Source organism: Acinonyx jubatus, chromosome B4, assembly GCF_027475565.1.
Source record: "Acinonyx jubatus isolate Ajub_Pintada_27869175 chromosome B4, VMU_Ajub_asm_v1.0, whole genome shotgun sequence".
NCBI lineage: Eukaryota > Metazoa > Chordata > Mammalia > Carnivora > Felidae > Acinonyx > Acinonyx jubatus.
Window position 1 is genome coordinate 81,829,485 of NC_069387.1, and position 24,429 is coordinate 81,853,913.

General features: G+C 54.3%; 1 protein-coding gene across 2 annotated transcripts in view; it reads left to right on the plus strand.

The window, feature by feature from the left end:
- Nucleotides 1–914: 914 nt before the first annotated feature.
- The window catches only part of LRP1 (LDL receptor related protein 1), an 81,725-nt gene continuing 58,210 nt past the window's right edge, over nt 915–24,429 (plus strand). For both annotated transcript variants that reach the window (XM_053226387.1, XM_027071436.2), the window contains exons 1-6: nt 915–1,458; nt 10,015–10,137; nt 13,062–13,199; nt 15,352–15,471; nt 16,900–17,028; nt 17,149–17,412. In XM_053226387.1, the coding sequence (XP_053082362.1) occupies nt 1,392–1,458; nt 10,015–10,137; nt 13,062–13,199; nt 15,352–15,471; nt 16,900–17,028; nt 17,149–17,412 (841 nt within the window). In that variant the 5' untranslated portion in view covers nt 915–1,391. The remainder of the gene's footprint in view (nt 1,459–10,014; nt 10,138–13,061; nt 13,200–15,351; nt 15,472–16,899; nt 17,029–17,148; nt 17,413–24,429) is intronic.

A 24,429-nucleotide genomic window follows, 5' to 3' on the forward strand; every position in this document is an offset into this window, starting at 1 on the left:
GGAATCTAAAACCCCAACTTCGTGGGAAGTCAGCCAGAAGGTATAAAAAACAAAACAAAACACCAAACCAAACATAAATGAACCCAGACCTCTTGGGGTGAAGGGGGGTGGCCCTTCCTCAACCCCACCCGTTGGTGACTCACCTCCCTCCAAACCAGGGCTTGCCCCTCCCGCGCCCGGTGCCAGGCGAGCAGGGCGGGGCGGGTACTGAGGTGGGCTCCATCCCCAGCCCTACGCGGGCGGACAAGCTCCGGCGTGTCCCCGCGGGTGTCCCTGTTTACTCTGAGCCCTGGGGCGAGGTGGGGGCGGGCCCTCGCAGCCCCTCCCCCACCCCGCCCCCCTTCTCCGAAGGCCCCAATCCCTGTCTCTGTTTTACGAAGTCTCCAAATCAAACCTCAGCCTTTCCGTGTATCTTCCTTGCGGACTGGAGGCCCCTGCCCCCCACTCCAGGCAGGAGAGGCACAGTCAGAGTTCCCCGAGGAAATCGGGCCTCCGCCCGGACCCCGGGTCCTGGATCCCTAGACGGAGCCTGAACTCCTAGGACACGACCCCGAGTTTCAAAGAGAAGCCCCTCAGCTCTCCTCGCCCACTGCCCAATCTCCCCTCGGCCCTTCAGCTCTCTGAAGCACGGGGGAGGGGGGAAGGCCCAGTCTGGGGAGAGGACGCTCCAGGCCCCAAACTGGCTAGCGGGGGTCCGGAGACCTCCACTCTAGGACCGCTGACCAGACCCAAATCCTGTCGCTGCGCTGACTCCCCCTCCCCAGGGCAGCGCGCCAAATCCGCGCATGCGCACTCACAGGATTGCCGCGTAGCTCTTTCTCCCCCCCCCCCCCTTTCTTTCCCCGCCCCTTCTCTCCCTCCCTCCTTTGCCGGTCCCCTCCCTCTCCCCCCCTCGCCCCCCCGTCGCGGCACCTCAGTCCGGGGAACAGTGGTGCGAGCTCCAGGCCCGTGCACTGAGGAGGCGGAAACCGGGGGAGCCCCCAGAGCTCCATCAGGCCCCTTCCAAACGCTCCCCCACCCGGTCCACGCCCCCCACCCCCTACCCCGCCTCCTCCCAATTGTGCATTTTTGCAGCCGGAGGCGGCTCGGAGATGGGGTTGTGAGCTTCGCTCTGGGAGGGGGAAAGAGGGGAGAAGAGAAAAGCAGGGGTGAAGGGTTTGGATTTGGGAGGAGGGGGCGGGCGCACCCCCGACAGCAGGCCCTCCCCAAGGGGCTCTGAACTCTACCTCTTCACCCACGCCCCTGATGCTCTTTGCTTAAGGATAGGATAAGAATAGAGGAGGAGGAGGGGAGAAGGAGGAAAAAGGGGGACCCCCCAATTGGGGGGGGGGCGACGGCAAGAAGTAGCAGGACCAGAGGGGAGGGGGCTGCTGCTTGCATCAGCCCACACCATGCTGACCCCGCCGCTGCTGCTGTTGCTGCCCCTGCTCTCAGCTCTCGTCGCGGCCGCTATCGATGGTGAGTGAGATTCCGCGGCCCCCTTGGACCCCTGGGGACACCCACTCCCCAGCCCCCACTCCTGCGCTCAGATGGGGAAGGGAGACGCGGGAGGGGGTGCCTTTTGTTATCCCAGTCCAGCTGACACAGCAGCGGCCCGACTGGGGGCGGGGATGGGGGTCCGATTTGGAGGATGGGGGCCCAGGGCAAATGATGCTTCCGGGACCCCCCAGCCCAAACAAAGACCAGAGGCCTGGGAAGAGAGAAAAGGGCTCCCCTTTTTTCTGATCCTGGGATCCAGAGGCCTTCTCCTCCTGTCTCTGGTTGGGGAGGGCCTCTGCCTCCCCTACATCCTCCACCCCCCCCACCCCCATCTGAAATGTGAAGGAATCCGGATTTGCAATGTACGGCTGCAAAGGGGTGGGGGGGCTTTTGCAGTGGCCTCTGAATCTGGAAGGGGGAGCTGGGTCAGGGTTGCCCTGCTGGGCAGAGGGCAGGCAGGCCCCGGAAGGCTGTGGGTGGGAAGAGGGAAGGCCACAGGGAAGGCCCCCTGCTTGGGTGTGGAATCTGGGCCTGGGGAGTCCAAGCTTGGAGGCCTAGGTCCAGGATCCAGCGGGCTACCCGCCTGGGTTCCTAAGCGGGCACTTCCCCCTCTCAGGGCCTCTGTCAGTAGCCTGGATAGGGCTGGGTGGGGGTGGGGGGGGGCAGCGATGCTATGTGACTTTGAATTTTCCTTCTTAATTCCTGGGAGCTTTGAGATGAAAAACGTCAGATGTCATCATTGGGGAAGGGGACTGGAGAATGGCCTGGAATGCTGAGGTGGGAGGGAGGAAAAAAGCTGCTTTCTCCCTGACTTCTGGCTTGATCACAGTTTGGACAGGAAGGAGAGTTGGAGGTTGGATGGGGGTTATGGCTATGGCCCTACCCCCCAATTCTCTGCTCCTTTAGGAAATGTGTTTATTTCTCTCCACCTTTGCCCCATACACACACATTTTGTATATTACAGTTAGGCTTGGGCTAGAACAGAGTCTTTTTGGGGAAATGGGGTGTCCCCTCTCCCCTCTCTATGTCAGCTATTTTTCTCTTGCTTGTGAGTCACTGGTTCAAGTCTTGCCCAAGCTTTGAGCTAGGATCATGGGGTTGGGCTGGGCTGGGCCCCTATGTGAGGAGGGTGGGATCTCATCCCTTCCCGTCATTTTGGTCCATCCAACCAGGGAAAAACCTGGACCCAGTATCATCATGCACCCCTCCTCCATCTTCTAAATTTTGCCAGGTTAGGATTGGGAAAGTTTTTCTCTGAAACCAGATTGTCTCTCCCTCTCCTCCCCTCCCCCCAGCTTGCTTCAGTTAGAGAAGAGAGGTTAGGGAGTCGGGAAGTAACTGTGCCCCCAAAAGACAGTATTTTCAGTGGCTCCCAGTTATGTTGACTGTCTGTTCCCTTCTCTGCCACTACCTCAGTTATCTGCCCAAGAGGAGAAAAGAGGCTTTCTCTTGAATATTCTCTCTAGACCAGTCCTCACAGGCAGCCCTAGCCCATGACTTCCTTGTTATACATGTTCTTTCCTCTTTTTCTCAACCCTGTGAGGTGGGAGGGGAAACTAAGGCAGAGAGGTTTGGGCGCATGACTTCTAGGGAGAATAGAAAAAAAAAATTTAAGAGAAAAAGAGAGACCCTCACATCATGGGAAGATGGAGTTAGGAAGAAGCAAGAGGGGCCTCTTCGGAGAGCAGAAAAGTCCCCATCCCATTCAAGGATAGCACCAGATTGCTTCACCCCCAGACTTCTAAGGTGGTTCTATTTGCCACACTACAGGTTAGTTGCTGGTGAGTGGAAGTGGGAGAGATTGGACATGTTCTCCTTAACTGTCTCCCTGCCCTTTCTTAAAATTTCCACCAACCCCACATCTGTAACCCAGCTCAAACCAAACTGTATCCAAAGTCCCAGGAAGAGGACCCTTCCCCAGACACACTCTACTACTCTTACCTTGGGAATGGAAATATGAATCATCGGTTCTACCCCACTCTGAAGGGGGGGGGGGGGGGGAAGGGGTATTGTACAGACCTGTAGGGCTGGTGCTATCCAGGGCAGCCCAGAGGATTCTCTTATCTCTACCCCTGCCCTCATGCCTTGGGCCCACTGACTTCTTTCTCCAAAGAAGGAAACCTTTTGACCCCAGATACCTAACTTTGTGTCTAAACTTTCTCTCTGCTGCTATCGCAGGCCTTGCTGCTTTCCCTCTAGGGGAGCAGCCCTAGGAGTCTTCCCCACCTCTTCTGCCTCGTCTGCTCCACCTGAACTCACCCCAGTGTCCCCTTCTCTTTGGGGAGCCATGTCACCCCCACTAGTAAACAGAATTGAGTGTACTTGCTATCAGGGAGGATGAGGAAATGGATGAGGTGGGGAATGGGAAAAAGGGTCATTGAGGACCCTGCTGAGCTTAGGAACATCTTGTAGTGGGGAGGGCAGCCCCAGGCAGTTATGGCTCAGGGAAGGCCGACCGCCTCCCTCTTTCCACACCCCTCTCCACACACGCCCTTGAGCCAGTTGTATTACCAGTTATCAGACAAGCTGGACAGTTGAAGTGAGTTATGAGGCTGAGGTGTTTGCCTCCTGGCTCTCTGAGAGAAACTTCCAAACTCCTTTTTTCCCCAGTCAGACCCCCATCCTTGAACATCTCCCCTTCCCCTGGTCTTTCAAAGCAGGGATGTTTAGCACAACGATTTGGAGATTGGAGGAATATTTTGATGATAGAGGCTTCTTCTTTTCTTCCAATCTTGCTCCCCCTTCCTCCATTTTCTCTCCTCCCCCCCCCCATATATATATGTTGTTGTTTGTTTTGGTTTTTGGTTTTTGGTTTTTTTGTTTGCCTCCAACCTCTCCACTGTCACTGAACCTCTTAAGGATGTCAGTTGGGGTCCTGGCTAGAGCCAGATCCTGTCCAAATCCGCCCAACTCCTCAAGACTCCATGCTTTGAGGAGCCCCTCTTTACTCAAGTCAAACTTTCTTTCCTCCTGCTGCGGTCTCCGCCTTTGCACATCAGAACCCCGAGCCTAGGGCATATTGCCCCTCAGTAGTCTCTTGTCAGCATCCCCCCACTCTGTGTACTCTCCAGGATTCAAGCCTTCTGGCTCTGTATGGAGAGCTCACCGCCCTTGGGGAATCCGGGTGCAGCTGATTGGGGCCATGAAAGGGTCCTTGACCTGGTGGAGCTGGGTGCCCCTGTGAGCATTTGGAGAACTTAGTCCCACCCCACTGTGTTCAGTCCCAGATTTCAGCCCAGTTAGCAGGATCCTGCATTGTTTGGAGAAGGAAGCAGTTGGCTTTGGAGTGCTTCCGGTGCAGTGGCCCCAGGCACTAGTGTAAAAACTCCCCAGGAAAGAGGTGAGGGATAGTGGTGGGGGAGAGGTGTTTGTCCCTCTTGCTCCCTCAGGGGAGATGAGAGTCTCTCCGAGGCCTTGGCTTCTCTGGTTGAAGAGCTCCAGTCTTCTTCCCCTAACTCCCTATTCTGTGGGAGGCAATAACCCTTGTTCTGGGTTCCTTGGGAAAGAACTGCTACAGCAGGGACTCTGTCTCCATAAGTCAGGATATATGCTGCCCCCACCCTACTCTGAGTCTCGGGGGCTTGTTGTTTTTTGGGTTCACCCTAAGACAACTGTGCCATTATCTTGGCAGCCTCTGGGCTGAGACCCCTTCCTGTCTATTTTTCCTCTGTCTGCTGTCATTGGTGTGTGCTCTCTTGGCCTCTCCGAACCTTTGTCTCTCATCCTCCTGGGTCATCTCTGTCTGGTTGCCCACCCTTTGTGGCATTCTCTGTCTATCTTTTTTAGTCTCCATTGCTTGATTTGTCTCTACCTGTCTCCATCCACTTCCATCCAGGCCTGGGATGGGCATCTCAAAACTCCGTGGGAGTGAGCATCTCTCCTGGGCTTTCCCACATGCTCTCTTTCCCACCTCGCCATTTTGGAATTATTCTTCCCCTCCCAGGTCAGAGTCGGAATGTCCAGTTCTGCAGTTCGCCCTTCACTTTCCTCCAAATTTCTCTCTCTTTTTCCCCCTCCACTACTTTTAGGAATGGATTTTGGAGAGAATGTTTCTGGAGGAAGGGAACTTGATACCTTTATGGGCTGAGTAATAGGGGAAAGGAGATATTTCAGAAGGAAAGGGGGAGGTTAGACTTCTCTCAGAACTTCCTCATGACCTGAGAACTGGAGAAAGGTGTGGGGAACGGGTCAGGAGCTTAGACCTTCTCCTTCTGCTGAGCATACACCATGCGTGTGTGTTGGGGGTAGGCTTATAAAGGCCTTATAAAGGCCTGGTGAGAGATATGATGACCTCTGGGGGGATTTGAGGGGTTGAATTTTGCTTGTGGGGAAAGGAAAAGATGGTGGGGAGGTCACTGGTCAGGCTAATGTCCTGCTGAGTCAATATTGACTCAGGATGGAGGGGGAGACCCTTCCCCTCCCCTGGCAGTCCAAGCCATCCTGTCTGTACGTCTGTCCAGGCCGCAAAAGCAGAGTCCCAGACTCAGGAATGACAAAAATGTGTCTGAGCCTCACTGAGCTGCGGGAAGGAGCCACCGGGTAACACCCAAAATACATAAAATTCAGTGAAAAGCTCTCGGTTTGGGTCTGGGAGGCCCTGCTGCCCCACCCCCCTATGTTTGAAAGTTTAGATTCCTGCAGGCTCTGCCCCCCAGCCCCTGGCCACCCCCAGCTCTTCTGTTCCTTTAGATATCTCACGTGGTTCCCTTTAGAAAATATCCCCCTGCTAACACAGCCTATCTCTCCCTCTGCTGTGTCTGCTCTTGAAAAGGGCCCCAAGGGTCCCCTTCATGCTTTCCTGGCCCCAAGTCTCCTGGTCCTTTAGGACACGCCATCTGAGGTCGCAGCTCCCTTGCTCCCAAGGGGAGCTCCCAAGGGGATCAATGGATGGGTCTCCTCTTCTGGAGAAGACTCCCTCAGGGTTTGTCCTTTCCTGTCATCCTCTCTTCTCTAGCCAGGCACTCTCGCCCTCCTTCCCCACCCCACCCCCAAGGTCCCGGAATGGGACAGAGGACAACAGCCAAGGCTCAAGCAGGGCAGTGGGGTCCGTGTTGTGTCTGGACACACACCCAAGCCTACACCTCCTGTCCTGGCTCCAGCTTGGTGGCCCTGGGGGCCATGGCTGGGCTGGGTGCCTGGGTTTGAGAGGGGGGGGGGCAGGGGTGTTGGCCAGAGTTAGCATGGCGGTCACATTCATCTCCAGGCAAAGCTGAGAACAGACGGCCCCTGTGTCCCGGCGTTCTTGCTGCAACCTCACTCACTCTCCTCCCTCTCCAGTCCTCTCCTCCTTCTTCTCCTTCCTCTGTCTTCCCTCTCTGTTCTGTTCTTGTCCCTCTCTGCCTCCTCCACCTCCCCCTCCTCTCTGAGAAGCCCTGAAGGTCACTGCCACCCCCTATAATCTCTTTCCCCACTCCTAGTGCCAGAGGACCAAAATATTCTCCCTGCCAGTTCCTTTTCTTCATCCTTTTTCATCTGGCTCCATCCTCATGGTCAGTGAGGAAACCACCTGTTCAGTTACCCATCACTCTGTGCCTCAGTTTCCTCGTCCATACAATGGAGATTGCAACAGTACCCACCTCCCAGGGTTTTGAGGATCTAAATGAATTAACATGAACAAAGTGTTTCAGGTCAGTGGTTGACGAGTAGTGACCATGTTGAAAAGTGTTAGTTAGCTCCTATCATTAGGAAGCCCCAATTCTCATGAGGGGTGGGAGGCAGAGGAGGCTAGTGGTTGCTCCCGAACTTAGGCCATGTTGTTCCCTCACCTTAGCGGCGGGCCACAAAGATGGGTTTTGTGGCTGCTAGCGTCAGATGCAGAAGGCTCAGCTGAGGGGAGTGGGGTTGGCTGGCAGTTCTAAGCAGATTACAAGTGCCCTACCCCACCCCCACTGCAGCTCCCTCCCACCTCAGAGGGAGGCTTCTCTTGGCTATGTAGACTGCCCCAAAGTAGGTTATTTGTTTCTTTCCTCCCCACTCCCCCTGAAGGAAATCAAAGACAGGCTTCAGCCTTCCAACTCCAGATTCCTGGGGCTTTCTTCACCATCCCTGACAGGAAGGAAGTGCTGTCACATATCTCTCCAAGATCCTTGTGCTGCCTGGTCCCTTGGGAGCAGTGCAGCGCCCCCAGGTCCCTCCGCCCCGGGCCTGAAGAGGTGCTGCGATGGGACAGGGGCCCCGAGTGCTCCTCTTCCTTTCCTTCCCCCATCCCCCACTCTCCCCCTCCACAAGAGCACATCTGGTTTGTGAATCTCTCTCATTCCAGCTTTCCGAGTTTGCCAGCTGCTGTTTCCTCTGCCGAGTTCAGGCCAAAAATGGGGGTGGGGACAGCTGGGGGGGGTGCAAAGTGAGGGCCAATGGAGGGGGGATCATGGCTGGGACACGGAGTGGAGGGGAGGTTGGAGTGGCCAACCAGTGACCTCACGGGGCTGTGAGTTCTGCCTTGAGGAAGAGTGGGGGCGTGGACTAAGTCCATGTGAAGGGGTGGGGGTGGCATGGGGGCCATTTCTGGGCTCCAAACGGCCCATCTGCCTCTCTAGTCCCATTCCAGCCCTTTCTACCCGCCCCCAGCCAGTCTCGGCTGGCCAGGGGAAGAGGACCGGTCTCCGGCATGCTAACTAGGCTGGCGGGCTGTTTCCCCGGGAAGACCTCACAGCTGGCCCAGTGGGGCAATGAACTCAGCATTATCCACCTCCTCAAGGGGCCTTTATTCCCTGCTCAGGGTGGGAGGTAGGGGAGGGGGACGCCGCGGGTGGGGGAGCCTGGCCAGGCCATCCTTGATGTGTTTCCTGAACTCGGCTCTCATCCTGGCCAGGGGCCTGGGTGCAGTCCCTTCTGCCAGAGATGGGGGTTAGGGAGGGAGGACATCGTCTCCGTGTGGCCCTCCTCAGACTCTATCCCTTCCTGCTCAGAGCCCTGACATACTTTATTTATACTCTGTCTCAGCCCTGAGCTCATTCTGCCCTGCATTTGAGTTAGTTGTGTACAGCTGTCTTCCCAGGGGGACTGGGGCTCCCAAGGGGGCATCTCACTCCTCCTTGGCACCCCAGGCTGGTCTTCAGTGCATGCCAGCTGAATAGAGATGGAATTTACAACAGGCCAAGGAAAAGGCGATGATGGGCTGGGAGACTGGGAACCCAGCCCTGGGTGGGGATGAGGGAGAGCAGGGGACTTTTCTTCCCATGGAGGACATGGTGACAGGGTTGGAAGGAAAAGCTCCTGAGGATGTCTCCATGGGAGCTGGGAGGCTGATGCGGACTGCCCTGGCTAAAAGCTTAGCGTTGGCTCAACTGGTTTGAGTCCGGGTTTGGTCACTTGCCTGCTATGTGACCCCACCTTTTCTGGGGCTTGGCTTCCTCATCTATGAATGATGGTATTAGTAGCACTACCTATTTTGTCATATTGTGGAGAGGATTAAATGAGATGATACATGGAAAGAATGGGCTGACTACAGTTCCCATGCATACTGAGCCCACAGTAAGAGTTAGTGTTACCATTCTTAATTCCTCCTTGGAGAATGAGGCAAGAAATCTAGGTGGGAGCAGAGGAAGGTGAAGAGGGGGTGAAGGACAGGGCAAAGAGGTCCTGGATGTAGTAACTCCACAGGTTAACTGGCCTGAAACCAGCTCCCAGTCACCCTTCTGCTGCGGCTCTTCAGTTGTGGCATCCTGAGCTGTCTTCTGTGCCTTTTATCTCAGACGACATCTACTGAAAGCCCTCCTTGAGGTTTAACCAACAAGGGGAGCCGTGTCTTTAGAGAATGGAGGTGGAGGCAGGGCTCCCTACCCTGCCTTGCCTTTCCCTCCTATACTTCTGCTGATACAGTCTCTAAGTCATCACTGTGCCGAGGGCACCCCCCACCACTTCCTGTCTGGGGCCTGGCGGTTAGGAGTTGGAGATGGGCAGGGTGATGGGTTTCAGGGACCAGGAGTGCCACAGAGGGCGGACTGAGCAAAGAGGTTAGAAAAGAACAGCCCTTAGGGTGCCTGGCTTGATTGGAAGAGCGTGGGATTCTTGATCTCAGGGTTGTGAGTTCAAGCCCCACATTGGGCTTAGAGCTCACTCAAAAATAAATAAATAAATAAATGAATAAGTGAATAAACAAACAAATAAATAAAGTGGCTCTCGGCTTCTAGGGGGAGGGAAAGGAAGATAAAGAGAAAAAATGTCAAAGGCCTAAGTCCTGATCTTTCACCATCACTCTCGGTCAACAAAACTGGGGTTGCTGGTGTCTGACCAGAGTAATGCAGAACAGCAAGGGCTTTGACCCTGAGAACTGGAGAGGCACACTGGACAGGCAGCATCTGGGGTGGATGAGCAGGCTGTAAGATACGTTTCCTGCATCCTTCGCCTCCCCCCCACCACAGGTACACGGTATTCCGGGAGTATCCCACAGCCGCCTGCCACCCTAGGTACCTGGACTGTAGCTCAGAGTCTGGGCCAGATGGGCCTGATGCTGGGGAAGGAGGAGGAGCTCTAGGGACTTTAAGGTCGTAGAGTTGCCCTCCACCTTTCATTGTTTTCTTTCCTTACTCCTAGCCCCTAAGACTTGTAGCCCCAAACAGTTTGCCTGCAGAGACCAGATCACCTGTATCTCCAAAGGCTGGCGGTGTGATGGTGAGAGGGACTGCCCGGACGGATCCGATGAGGCCCCTGAGATTTGTAAGTACTTTTTCTGATCCCTTCTCCTAAACGCCTTTTCCTTTTGGCTCAGGAAGTTTGGGATAAGGACGACTGATCTCTAGCCTGGTGTGGACCTTGCTCTGTGATTGTTTGTCCATGACACAGCTAAAACTATTCTCTCCCCCTCTTCAAAGTGCCCGGCACGGTGCATGATGTGCTCAGAATGACACATCCGATTGCTCCTTTAGCGGCTGTACCCCCAAGCCTGCAAGAGACTTTGTTGTCTGGGCTGACAGCTTTGCTGGAAGGAGAGAGCCCAGCTTCCCTTCCCTTCTTGCTCAGTCCTCTTCTTCCCACCTCTGAGACTTCTGACTCTTAATAAGTGCCCCCAGGTCTTGCCGGGTCCTCTTCCTGTCCTCAGGTTCCCAGGCCAAAGGCCACTGGCTCTTACTCAGTCTCTGTACCAGAAGCCCCACCCCTGTGCGTTTCCCGCCACCCCCGCCTTCCCCTGCCCCAGTAAGTGGTGTAATCAGAGGCAGCTGTTTAAACTGGGAGAAAGGTCCGCACCCAGCCTTTACCCTGCCAGTGGGGGGTGGAGGATTTGCTGGCGGGACCCCAGAGTGTTGGGCAGCTGGCAGAGTCCTCGGGTCTCCACCTTCAGCCTCTCGCTGCTTGGCCAATCGGGGCCAGGGTCTAGGAGACCCTGCATTCCTAGGTCTGTCCCTGTTCTCTCTCCCAGGTTTATCCTGCTCCAGCTCTATTCCCTGTCCTCTCCCTATACCCTCACCCACAATGGTCAGGAGTAATTTTAGGGCCAGAAAGGGAGCCAGTCGTTCTCTCTGTCTTTTCCCCATACCCTGCCCTTGAGGGGTAGAGTCGGGGATAGTCTTCAAGTGTTTCTATGGTGAGGGGAGTTCAGCCTGGAGATTCTTCTTGCCAGATACCACCTTTACGCCCTACTTTGTTTTACCCTGATGCTTGATGTGGGGGTGATGGTAACCACGCAGAAGGGCCCAATCTTTCTTCAGTTTGATGCAGACCCCACCTTAGACACATCCCCACATTGTTTGCACTCATGTACCCTCCCAGACCCATCGGGGGGGGCCCTGATGCATCCCTCCCCACCACCATCACCACCACACACACACACACACACACACACACACGCACACACACACACACAGACCAGGGCACACGTCAGCACAGACACATTCTTATAGCAACACAGAGTCCATACTCTCAAACAAGGATGCAGAAGCCCAACCTCAGACAGACGCCCCCAGACACTCATAAAAATCCAGACTCACTCCTGAAGGACATGGAAATGCACAGACTGAGGCCAGAAGCACCAGCACAGACCAGCACGTGCAGACACACCCTCACGCCACACTCCTCGCTCCTCACCTCCTTCACCCGTGTACAGGTACTCCTCCCCAGGCATACATGGACAGATGGGCTCACACACAGATACTCTCTCACACACCCTGTCCAGGCATGGGAGCCAGGGTGCAGTGGTCTGTCTCCCAATGCAGGGCTCAGCCAGCATCCTAACCTGCTTGGCCTCCTTAGGATTCCCTGAGGAGCTCTACCCTTCTTGCCCTGGCCCATCTTCCTGGGCAACAAAGGAAGTACCAGAGACATCATCAGTGGGCCACAACCCTTGATGCTTCCCAAATCCTTCCACTAGGCAGGCTGCTCTGGGATTGGGCATCTAGAGTGGTATCATCCAACAGAAATATAATGTGAGCCACATATGCAATTTTGAAATTTTCTGGTAGCCACATTAAAAGAGGTAAGAGTAGGGGCACCTGGGTGGCTCAGTTGGTTAAGTGTCCAACTTCAGCTCAGGTCATGATCTCTCAGTCTGTGAGTTCGAGCCCCGCATTGGGCTCTGTGCTGACAGCTCAGAGCCTGGAGCCTGCTTTGGATTCTGTCTCTGTCTCTGTCTCTCTCTGCCCCTCCCCACTCATACTCTACCTCTCTCTCAAAAATAAATAAACATTAAAAAAATTTAAAAAAAAGAGGTAAGAGTAGTTAAGTCAATTTTAATTTTATATTACCCAATGTATCTGAAATGTTATTATTTCTGTATATTAATCATATAATATTAGCAATGAGATCTTTTGCATTCTTTTTTGTGTATGTGGTATTAAGCCTTTATTTATTTATTTTTTATTTTTTTTTTTTTTTGGTATTAAGTCTTTAATGCCAGGGGCGCCTGGGTGGCTCAGTTGGTTGAGTGTCCGACTCTTCATTTCAGCTCAGGTCACGATCCCTGGGTCATGGGATTGAGCCCCGTGTCGAGCTCCATGCTGAGCATGGAGCCTGCCTAGGATTCTTTCTCTCTCTGTCTGCCCATCTCCCCCACTCATGCTCCCTCTCTCTCAAAAAATAGAAAATAAATTAAAGAAAACTTAAGTCTTTAAAGCCAGTGTAGTATTTTATACTTACAGTTTGAACTAGTCGCATTTCAGGTGCACAATAGCCACATATGGCTGTTGCTATGTATCGGACAGTGCAACTTCGTCTGGCTTTCAGCCCCGGCTCTGTGCCCTAGGGAGCTTTGGGAAGAAAGTGTTCTTTAACATTTGAGCCTCTCTGCCATGGACTCAGCTTTCCTCGGCTCCTCAAAACCTTTCGCCTCTAAATCTCAGCCCGTCTCTTGAGTGCACAGTGTGGCGGTGTTGGGGTCCGTACGTATCGGGCATGTGGGGAGCGGACTCTGCTGAAGGCCTAGTTCTTCCCTCTGCCCGGATGCTCCTGGGTGTGTGGCTACCTTTGGGAATGATGACAAAGGGCCCTAGGTGGGAAAATCTAACCAGCCCCTGAGACCTCCTGAGATCTAAGAAATGCGGGTATCTGAAACCCCAGTCTTGGTGTCCTCATCGCCTCTCCTGGTGAACAAGTGGCTAGACAGCCAGTCTAGCCACCTTGTTCATGCCAGGCTTCCCATCTGCCCCCAGGTCCACAGAGTAAGGCCCAGCGATGTCAGCCAAATGAACACAATTGCCTGGGCACCGAGATGTGTATTCTCATGTCCCGCCTCTGCAACGGAGTCCAGGACTGCGTGGATGGTTCAGATGAGGGGCCCCACTGCCGAGGTAAGGGCTCTTCCACTTCTCCTGCCCCAGATGGATGCAGTGAGTTCTCAGCCAGGCCTGTGATGGGTCTGGAGGCCCACCATCCGAGGACTGTCCTCACACCTTCAGTGGGGATGAGGCCTTGTCCTGCTCCCATGCACAGAGATGCCACCAGATAGCAGCCCAAATCAGTGGGCCTTTGAGTTTGGAGCTTGGTCAACAGCCCTGTGGGGATCAGTATGGGTGCTGGCCTGGACACTTCTCTTTGGCCGTGTGTGCTTGGCCAAGTCACTACCTCTCTCCAAATCCCAGTATCCCACCTGTAAAATGAGAGCTTTGCACTAGGTCAGTATTTTCATACCTTGTTGTTGTAGATAGTAGGGTCCTTTCTTCACATGGTTTCTTACATGCAACCTGAGTGTGAACAGGGAAAAAGAGATGCTGTGATTGAAGCTGGGGGTGGGGATGTGGAGTCTGGTTCACCTAATTCCCCGCCGATGCCCCAGAAGCCATCCCCCAGGACATGCAGATCTTTGAGACACTCTGAAGCTGTTTGATGGGAGGTCATCCAGGCCGAGGAGGGAACGTTAGGATGATAGGTCCCTTCCCTGCTGTAGCTCAGGTCGCCAGCCCTGCCATTCTTCCCCCAAAGGCCCTGTGGGCCAGGGAGAGTCTGGGTCATGTGTGAGCAGCGGGGGAGGATTCCGTCGGTAAGGCAGAGACTCATACGTGCGAGGCAGGGAATAGGGAATAGTGACTTCTCCCTTCTACTGAGCTGAAGGTCTCCAGAGCTTGAGCAGGCCCCTGGGTGATGGTGGCGTCTGGGCCTGTACGCATGTCAGAAACATCTGCCTGTGGGAGGAGACACATCTGGATCCTGTTCACTGAGGGCAGGGAGTGTGGAGCAAGGGAGTTTGTGGAAGATTTTTATCCTTTCCTTGGGTTGATTTTGCATGTTTTTGTCTAGAGCTCCTGGGATGGGATGCAGAGCTTAGGCCTAGGGGCTGACTTGAATTACCATGCCCATCCCATCTTATCGAATGGTACATGTTCAAGTTTGCTTCCTTTTGAATACCTTGTCAGCATCAAAAACAACAAAGAACCTGGAGAACCTAGGGTCTCAACTCCCTTCTCTGATATGACAGAAGTTGGGCCTCCTTATCCTCCTGCCGCACATCCAAAAGAGAAATTCTTCTCTAGATTTTCCAGAACAAAAAATTACCGCACACCCCCCCCCCCCCCCCCCCCCCCCGCTGATCTCCATCCTTTGTGGGGAAGGGCTGGACAGGCAGCACATTTGGGCTGTTGGGTGGAGGTGGGGAGGAGAAGAAATAACCAGGGACTGGCCCCCCAGTCCAGCTCCTCCTGGCAGGCTTAGTGCTTCTAAACGTCTTAGCATCTCGGGCAGCTCTCTCTCCTAGGTGGGGGGGAAGTGGGGGTGTGAGGCCGCTGGACAAAGGGGTCTTTGTGGCCAGGCCGCCTGGCCCCACGCAAGGCCATTAATTGGGTCGCTGGTCTGGGGGGGCAGCTGCTCTCCCACCTCTTCCCCCTCCTGTCTCATTCCCTTCTGTCTCCCCTGTGGAAGTGGGTCAGCAGCAGGAGGAAAAGATTAGAGAAAGGTCCTGAGGGAACCAGTTTTGCTCCTCCTCTCATCTTCTACCTGGACCTCGGACCTTCTCTCTCAGGTCTCTAGGGCTTGAGGGATGGGCTGGAGAGGTGCTTCCAGACTAGAGCTGGGATCCTGAGGGGAGAGACCCCATCCCATGCCCACTCCTCACCCTCAGCCCCAAAGCCAGCATTGTGGTTCCTGGGCAGGGCAGATAAGAGGCATATGAAGAGAATGAGACTCACTGTCCTCGCTCCCTGTTGACCCCCACAACTGCCAGAGCCCCTCTTTCATGGAGACAGAGGGAGTCCAGAGCAGCCAGAGCAGGAAGATGTGGATTCTAAGCCATAATTGGCTGTGGGACCTTGGGCCTGTCTTATAACCTCCCTGGGCCTCAGTTTCCTCACTTGCAAAATATGTCAGATGATTCCTAAGCCCCTTCCATCTCTGACACTACAAGCCTTGGAAGTGGTTTCTGAAGGGTTGGCAGGAGTCGGGGGAAGGTTACGGTCTGGGTGTGGCCGCCAGGTCTGGGGGCCTGAGTGCGTGTCGCCTGCCCCCACACAGAGCTCCAAGGACAGTGTTCTCAGCTGGGCTGCCAGCACCACTGTGTCCCCACACTCAACGGGCCCACCTGCTACTGCAACAATAGCTTTCAACTACAGGCAGATGGCAAGACCTGCAAAGGTATGTGAGTGTGTGTGCTTGTGTGCACATGTGCGTATGCTGGAGTGGGTACAGGTGGGGACGGGTATGGGGACGGCCAGTGGGCCTGGCCGGGGTAGGAGAAGAATGAGACAGAAGGTACAAGAGAGGAGGCACGATTACATGCCCTGCAGCCTGTGGGCATGACTGTGAGCCCTAACCACTTACTTCCACCAAATTCCACTAAATTCCTCTTAAAATTACATAGATCATATGTGAGTTTTCTTGTAAAAACATTAAAGCACTATAGATAAAAACCAAAGTCTCCTTTGACGAATCCTTTTCAGTTCTGCTCCCTTTTCCCTCTCTGGAGGTCAGCTGTGTTACCAGTTTGCTATCTCTCTCTCCAGTCCTTTTTCTGTACATCTCTCTTCCTGTATTCACAGATGATCTAACTGAAAGTATTGTTTATGTGCGTGTGCTCTTTTTCACATACATATCATACTGTACATACTTCTCTTCAGTTTTCTCAATAGGTTCTAGAGATTTTTCGATATTAATATGTAGGGAGGGGGGAGTGCCTGGGCGGCTCTGTTGGTTGAGTGACTGGCTCTTGATTTTGGTTCAGGTCACGATCTCATGGTTCCTGGGATCGAACCTTGCATCGGGTTCTGCGCTGACAGTGCAGAACCTGCTTAAGATTCTCTCTCTCCCTCTCTCTCTCTGACCCTCCCCCACGCTCTCTCGCTCTCTCTCAAAATAAATAAATAAGCATATAAAAATATATGTAGACATCTGCCTCGTACTTTTGGAAACCACTATGGAGTATGACTATTGATTACCACAGTTTACTTGGCAATCTCCCTATCGATGAGTAAGATGTTCCAGTTTCTCTCTGTCACAAACAGTGCACCTTTTCTGTTTTAAGATTTACCTCACTGGAGTCTTTGCACAAATGCCACCTTCTCAGTGAGACCATCCCTAAAATCACAACCCACTGCCTACATTCCATATCCCCTTTCTCTGCTTAATATTTTCCCACAGCACCAGTCACTTTTCCACTGTATTATCACCTCTAACATATAACTTACTTCTCTGTTTATCATGGAATGCCAATATTTCATTTATTATCAGAATTTAAGTTTCATGAGGGCAGCAGTTTGAATCTCTTTTATTCACGGATATATCTTCAGAGCCTAGGACAGTACCTGGCATATAGTAGATACTCAAGAAATCTTTTCTGAATGAATGGATGATGTGCATGTGTGTGGGTATTTCTCGAGGGTAGATTCCAAGTTCGGACTTGCTAGGTGATAAAGTTTGCACCTTTCCTGTTGTGGTAGATTCTGCCAAATCGCCCTCCAAAGAGGCTGTAGGGATGGACACCACCTTTGGATGGTGTCTGAGGGCACCCACTTCCCTGTCCTTATTACACTGGAGATGACCATGCTCTTGCCCTTTTCCCGGCAGACTTTGATGAGTGCTCAGTTTATGGCACCTGCAGCCAGCTGTGCACCAACACAGATGGCTCCTTTACATGTGGCTGTGTGGAAGGATACCTGCTGCAGCCAGACAACCGCTCCTGCAAGGCCAAGAATGGTAGGTGGGGTCACCTGTGGTCACAATGATAGGTGGCCTCCATGTTGCTCCCCGATGGGGAGTGGCCTGAGAGGTCCTAGAGCCCCTTGCTGCATCGACCCTTCTCTCCTCCACCTACAGAGCCAGTAGACCGGCCCCCTGTGCTGCTGATTGCCAACTCCCAGAACATCCTGGCCACGTACCTGAGTGGGGCCCAAGTGTCTACCATCACGCCCACTAGTACACGGCAGACCACAGCCATGGACTTCAGCTACACCAACGAGACTGTGTGTTGGGTGCATGTTGGGGACAGCGCTGCCCAGACACAGCTCAAGTGTGCCCGCATGCCCGGCCTGAAGGGCTTCGTGGATGAGCACACCATCAACATCTCCCTCAGTCTGCACCGTGAGTCGCCTTTTCCCAGCTTGGAGAGCAGGGGAAGGGAGGGAAGATGGGCAAGCTGGTGCCTGCCTAGGACAAAGGCAGTTAGATGGGATGACCCCTGTCTGGGGCAGGAGTCTAAATAAGAAGGCCTTGCCTGAAGCTAAGGCAGGGGGCTGCACAAGATGACACCTACTTGGAGCAGGGACAGAGTTATGGCTATGCTCCCTTCCTTCTCTCTGAGCTCCAGATGGCTCCTGATTTTGGCCCAGGGCTGAGGAAGAGGGCTAAGGAGGCACTGAATGGTCAATCTCCAGAGACAAGGGACTGTCCCTTCTCAGAGAGACAAGTGTTGATTAGACCACAGAGGGGCTTTCCCATGCAGCAGGAGTCAGGGCAAGGGAAAGAAAAGGCCTGGAGCCTTGAGGGAAGCTTGCTAAGTTAGGACTGAGTGCAAAGAGGTCAGGGCTTGGCTGGGTTTGTCTCCATGTTCCCTTATTTTCCTTGGGGGCATGGCCAGAATGGACCCACGGCTGCAGGGTGAGTGTGGGGGTCCTGAGGCTGTTTTGGGGGCAGCTTTGTGGCAGTGAATGAGACTATAGGAGAAGCAGTGAGCCCTGGGGCCACAGGAGTGTTTTAAGACCTCCTGGATGTTCCCATTCAAACTCCTTCCCGGGGCTGTACCTTGCTGTCTTAGGGGTGGAAGATAGGGTGTACCTAGGGATGGGGCCAGGGCATAGATCCACTGCCTGGAGCAGCCCCGCTCCTCTCAGATGCTGTTACATAAACAAACAAAACATCTGGCACCATCACATTTCCAGGAAATGCACCACAGGGCTGAGGGGGAAGATCTGGCCTGTGGTTGATCTGACCCCCGGGAGGGAGGGTAACTTGATCTGTGATCTTGAATAAATCAGAATTCCCTGTCCCTGCTTTGATTTCCTAATCCACATCATGGGTATGAATGAGCTTGCCTGTCCAGATCAGATAAACTGAAGTGAAAGCCAGAGGTAAGTCACAAGCTTTAGGATGGTGAACCTTGGGCCTCGTAGATCTTTAAGTTCCTTCATTGCGTCCCCATATGATGATCCCCACAGAAGACAGAGATCCTCGGAGGATGTATGGGCTTAGCTGTGGGGTAGCAGGGGTTCCTGAGAGCCCTCGCCCTCTGTGGCCTCATCTTATGGTCCACACCTTGTCTCCAGCTCCTCCAGAGCATCCCAGTGATGTCCTTGGGCTGTTGGTCACCAAGGCTCACCTGTGATCAGACTCGTCTTCCTTGGAATGCTGGCTGGGGGCTGCCACATGTGGTTGGCTGAACTCTTGAGGAGTGGGCAGATCAGGGAACCCTATGGCAGATAGGGTAGCACAGGGTGAGACCCCATGAGACGGCTGCCCTCTCCCTGCTCCTTGTTGATAGCCCCACCCAACAGGCCTGTCTGGGCAAACAGCTCTGGCAGCTCCCTCCCTGGCCCTGCCTCCGGGCCAGACGATGGGCTCGTGGGTAGGCGGCTGGCGAGGGTGCCTTGATGGGAAACTTCTCCGCTTTTGCTCTGGCCTGGCCCCCTCTCCTGCTTTCCTCCCAAAGTGAAGCAGGAAATAAGCTCAGGCGGGTACCCCTCCCTTGGCAAATAGAACCTTGCCTCCCGGTCTGTTGGATTCACTGGGCCCCTCTGGGGCAGAGTCCAGGAGGCAGGAGGAGACCAAGGTTCCGGGGAGAAATGCTAGTGGGGTGGATGAGTGGGTTCCTGTGGCCCCAGCCTCTGTCCCTCCTCCCTGCCCTGCCCCCACCCCACGCTCCATGCCGCCTGAATGTCTGGCTGTCACCCTGAGGATGGTTGTTTTGCTCTCATCCCACAGACTAATTATGGGCCCTGAGATGAGGATGTCGGAAGTGTCTCTCCCCTAGCACCCTCCCCCATCTCTAGTTCAGCCCCTTCCCAGGAGAGGCTGGGTGCCCTGTCCTGGTGTGCGGGTGGCTGTCCCAGGCACTCACCTGTGCAGTGGGCTGCTGGCCTGTAATTAGCTCCCCAAGGGGGATGAAGAAGAAAGGCTCCTGCTTTCTCCTGCTTTCTCTCTGCCCCCTGGGGGAGCTCTCCCTGCAATCATCCCATTCCTGGCTAGGACCATGATGACCTCCATTGCACCCCTGGGAGGGAGCCCCATGCAGGAGGGAGGAGTCTGACAATTGAGAGGTGCTGGGGCCCAGAGGCCAAGACGCAGAGAGGCGGAGAGAAGCCTGCTTGCTGCTGTGGGAAGAAGGGGGAGCCTGCCCCAGAGAAAACTCTGGGAACAGAAATAGAATAGAAAAAAGGAAGGAGGCCAGGAAGTGAGCCTGTTTCACATGGGTCCTAGGGCTTGTGTGTTGCAGACCTGCTCTGAGTCCTGAGAGCCCTCAGAGGGCCCCTCCCAGAGCCCTGCCATGCTCAGGGGTTGGTGCAACTTCCAGGAGAGGCTCCGTGGAGCCGGCTGGGGATCGAAGCTCCTGCTTTTTCCTGTCTTGATCCCAGCTCCTTCCCTCTGTTTCTGCCCAAGAGTTAGGGGACACTGTCTTACCAATGTCCTCACACGTTCCGGAAGGTGTATGTGCGTGCGTGCGCATGTGTGTGAGTGTGTGTGCGCGCGCCGTGCGCGCTTTCCTCCCTTAACTGAGCCCAGGCTGCCAGTGCTCCTTCCCCTGTCTGTGACTTTCACTGGCTTGGATTGGGGGGCCTTGGGGGCTGAGTCCTCACCTCTTCCTTTCCCTCCTGGGATATAATTCCAGGACACATCCTCCCCTCTGCCACTGTCCCAGCAGCATGGGGAGGTCTCTGTGGATTCTGATTCTGTGACTGGAGAACATGGTGGTGAGAGCTGGAAGATCCTTAGGAAGGACCAAGCCTGGCCCCTCAGTTTTTAATACTGCCTTTCCCAAAGCAGGCTGCCTTGATTTTAGGTTATACATGGATGTGCATTTTTTATCATTAGTTTTTATTTTTTAATACCTATTAGGAAACTCCTGTAACTAGTATATCAAATCTGTGATTTCATAGATTGCTTAGGATATAGCAAAATAAGAAAAATGAGTTGACTTAAAGAAACAGTAGGTAAATGATAGTGCAGGCTGTACATCACCTTGGCAAGCATTTCGAAAGTGATACACAAAAGACCGAAGTTCTAGAAACTGAGACCCACAGGGGTCGGTTGGCCTGGTAGTACCAGAGCCAGGCCTGGTTTGCCCATTCTGCCCCTCACCTCTGTCCACGCTCTCAAGGAAACTTAAGCTCTGCCCAGCCCCCTGCTGGCTGCCCCTGGGCAGGGCTGAAAGTCAGGTCTGCTGACCCAACCCACCCCCAGCCCTGCATTGCCTTGGCTGTGTTCCTCTGACCTGTCTTCCAGTAGCTTTGGGTATGTTTCCACTGTAGAAAGAATGAGGGCAGACTGCAGGACTGGGGCCCTGGGAAGGGGGGTGTGTGTGGTGAGGGGAAGTTCTGACGCTGTGCATAGAGGCCTTCAGGGAAATAAGTTTTGTGTATGAGGGGATGCTCTGGAGGTGCCCTCAGGGGTCCTGGGGTTTCTTCCCTGCACCATCTGCATGGGGAAGGAGGAGGTAGGAATAAACGGCCCCCTAGGCTGCAGGCAGCAAGGTTGCGAAATGTGGCCCCAAGTCCAGCTGGCCAGTTTCACTTATCCCTCCCTCTTTCTTTGTGTGCGTGTGTGTGCGTGTGTGTATGTGTGTGGTTAAAATCACAACAGGAAATGGGTAGTGATGTGTCTAGAGGGAAGGCAGAGAGGGGGCAGAGAGTAACCCCCCTGCATCTGTGATGAACTGTCTTCCCCGGCTGGAAGGGGAGCTGTCTTTCCACTGAACTGGGCAGCCTGGGCCCTCTCAGCCTCCCAGTCTATGCCGGAATACTTCCAGATTTCATATATGAAAGCCAGCCACCACCACCCTCTTCCTTGGCCTTCCTCACCCACAGGGTGTCAGAATCCTGGGGGGCGGGGGCTCCTGCCAGCACACTCTTTGGCCTTGGGCCACCCGCATCCTGGTGCTTTTGCTTTCCATTCCCGTCCTGAGTTTCTTAATCATTTCACAGCCCTGCTCTCCTCTCCCTGGCTAGGCCAGCCCCACGTCTCCTCTCCGTCTCAGTCTCCCGGCTCAGCTCCAGCCTGTCCTCTCCTCCCCCGCTGTCTCCTTGAAGTTGCCTCTCCACCCAGCCTGCTCCCTAACCCCCCCTCTTCCCTGTTTTCAAGCCACAGGAAGTAACTTAAGCAAGAAAGATGTGTTTTAGAGCCCAGCAAGGATTTCTCAATAGTGGGAAGATCCTGGTTCTGATTCTGAATCAGAGCTGCAGAATTTAGGCATCTCTTCTCTGGGACCAGCACTGACTGCCTTTGTGGACCTGGGCCAGGCAGGGGAAGGAGCAGAGCAGAAACCCCAGGCGGGTACAAGTGGGGCAGGAAGGGAGCCCAGGGGACAGAGGTGATGTGATGTGGCTGAGCCAGGGCCTCTCTGGGAACAAGAGGAGCTAAAGTCAGGGCTCAGCAGGAAACAGGAGCATGAGACATGCCATTTGGCAAAGCTCCTGCCAGACCTGCCTGGCGGTCTTTTACCTGCTTGCAAAGACCCCAGACTCCTGATCCTCTCCCCCAGCCCTCCCTCTCCCCACTCAGGGCGAGATCCCCAAGTGGCTCTGAGAAGCAGGAGGATTACCAGACAGATGTGTTCTCCCACCATCGTGGGGGCGTCCCAAGGCCAGAGAAGGAGGATCCTGGCAGTCGAAGGAAAGGGAAAAAGTGATGTCCCAGTTCTAGGACAACAGCGTGAGGAGTCAGTACTCAACAAATATTTGTTGAATGAATCAGTATATGTGTGTCAGACGCCGGGGACAGAGATGAAAGACAGCACCCTGCCCTCACAATATTTGTAGTCAGGTAAACAGACTGTGATGAAAGGACTTACTGGGCCATACAGGCACCTGAAATACAGAAATCTTTCTTCTGGGGGCCTGAGCTGAGTCTTGAAGAATAGTAGGTGTTAGCCCCAAACTGCGCACCTGGAGGGCCCGCCGTTAGTCAGGAGGCCACAGAGTTCTAGCTGGAGGCACAGATGGTAACTGGGTGGACAAGGTAGGGAAGAATGGGGTTGAGGTGAGGGAGGATCGTGGTATGAACAGCTCCCACTTATAGAGTGTTAATTATGTGCCAGGCCCTGTGCTAAGTGCTATTAATACACCGTCCCATTTTACAGATGAGCAAACTGAGACTCAGACATTAAGTAACTTTCCCATAATCCCACAGTTGGAAGATGATAGAACCAGGATTCGAGCCCAGGCTGTCAGTGTCTAGAGCCTGGCTGGGCCCAGGGTGGAGCAGAGTGACGGGAGAGGTGGGGAGTTTCCTGGAATAAGGACCAGAATGTGTGTGTCCACTGGGGATGTGGTTAAAGTGGAAGTGGGATTCATCCTCCCTCATCCACAGGCCTCATGACCTGTCCTACAATCTTTGGGTATGTGGATGCATTGGGGGATATTTTCTCACGGCAGGGAGGTGCCCTTCCTCCCCCAGATTTGTTTTAGGGAGAGTGACTGGAGTCCTGTAGCTGAAGCCAGGGTCTTCTTAGTAATGGGGTGGGCTGTTGTTTTTGGGAAAGCAACCACTGTTTAGGGAAATAACTCTTGAACAATGTGAATGGTAGAGAAGTTGAGAAAAATTGGACTTATAGGGGATGCAGAGTGCTGAGCATTGGGGTGGGGGAGTGCAGGGAGGGCTCGTCAGTTATAAACACACACCCCTGGTCTATTCTGGAGCCTGGAAGTGAAAGTCTTTAATGACATTACTGGCAAGCTGTGGTCTGTCCTCTTGACTATCCCATCCCCCTCCCAGCTTCCTAGCCTCCTTCTGTAAGCTGGAATTCCCAACTTCTTGGCCCCCAGACCATCCCCAGACCCTTTCCACAACATAGCATTCCTCTCCTTGGGTTTACTTGAGGTTCTCCTGTCTTCAGGATTTGGGGCCTTTGGCCAGAGCCCCTTGGAGGGTGGTCTGGGGTGGCTCAGCCCTGAGAAGCCTGGGCTGCAGGGGACAGTTGCCCTCTGAATGTGTGGGGCCAGAACATTCAGGTCCTCTAGGGTGAAACCCAGGACTCAACTCCCCCCCACCCCCTCATGCCGTGAGACAGGGCAACGGCCCAGATACTGCCTGTAGGGGAGCCCGGGAGAGAAGGTTCCCTCTCCCAATCTGAGCACACTGACCTTAGGTATGAGTGGCCAAGTGTGTGCATGTGTGTGTGCTCACGCGCGCGCGTGTGTGTGTGTGTGTGAAGATGTGTGCATGTGTGTGAGTGTGTGTGGTTGGGCGGGCAGAGGAATCTGGACTTTAGGAGAGGGGAAAATAATGTGGTGGAGGGGGGTTGGATAACAAAGGATTTTTTTGCTTGCGACTAATAGTCTCCAGCTGCAAAAATACCAAAGTGGAGGCAAGGCCGGGCTAGGGACTCCCGTTCTTGCCAACTCCTCACCGGCCTGCTGAGTGGGGCCGTGCCTGGCCTTTGGGAGGTGGAAGGAGAGACCGGCCAAGGGTAAATAATCTAGAGCAAGGACGATCCTTCTGCCTTCCTTCCCGGAATTGGCAGGGAACCCAGGCCAGGAGGGAGGCTCGAAGGTCAAACACTTCCTGGGGCTAAGGGGGTGATTTGTAGCTGCACCTGGGATGGGGGGGGGCATCTGATCTCTTCAGATTTCTTCCTCCCCCCTTCTCACTGAGGGAAGGGTGGATGGGGAGCAGGGGCAGGGTGTTGCCAGCCTGGAGCTGGGCAGTGACTCAGGGAAGCCTCAGGAAGTTAGAGAGGAGGACGCAGCTGCACCAGCTGGTGCTGGGAAACCAGCTTCCAATGATGAAGTTCCTCTGCATGCCAGCAGCCCCCCGCTGTGCCCACCAAGTAAAGGGCACGAAGCCCTATTTGCCTTTCAACCTGTTTGCCTTCCAACCTACTTGCCTGCTGGCTGCCTGGTGCTGCGGCAGGTCTCCCCCCCCCACACACACTCTGGTTTGGGACTTTGG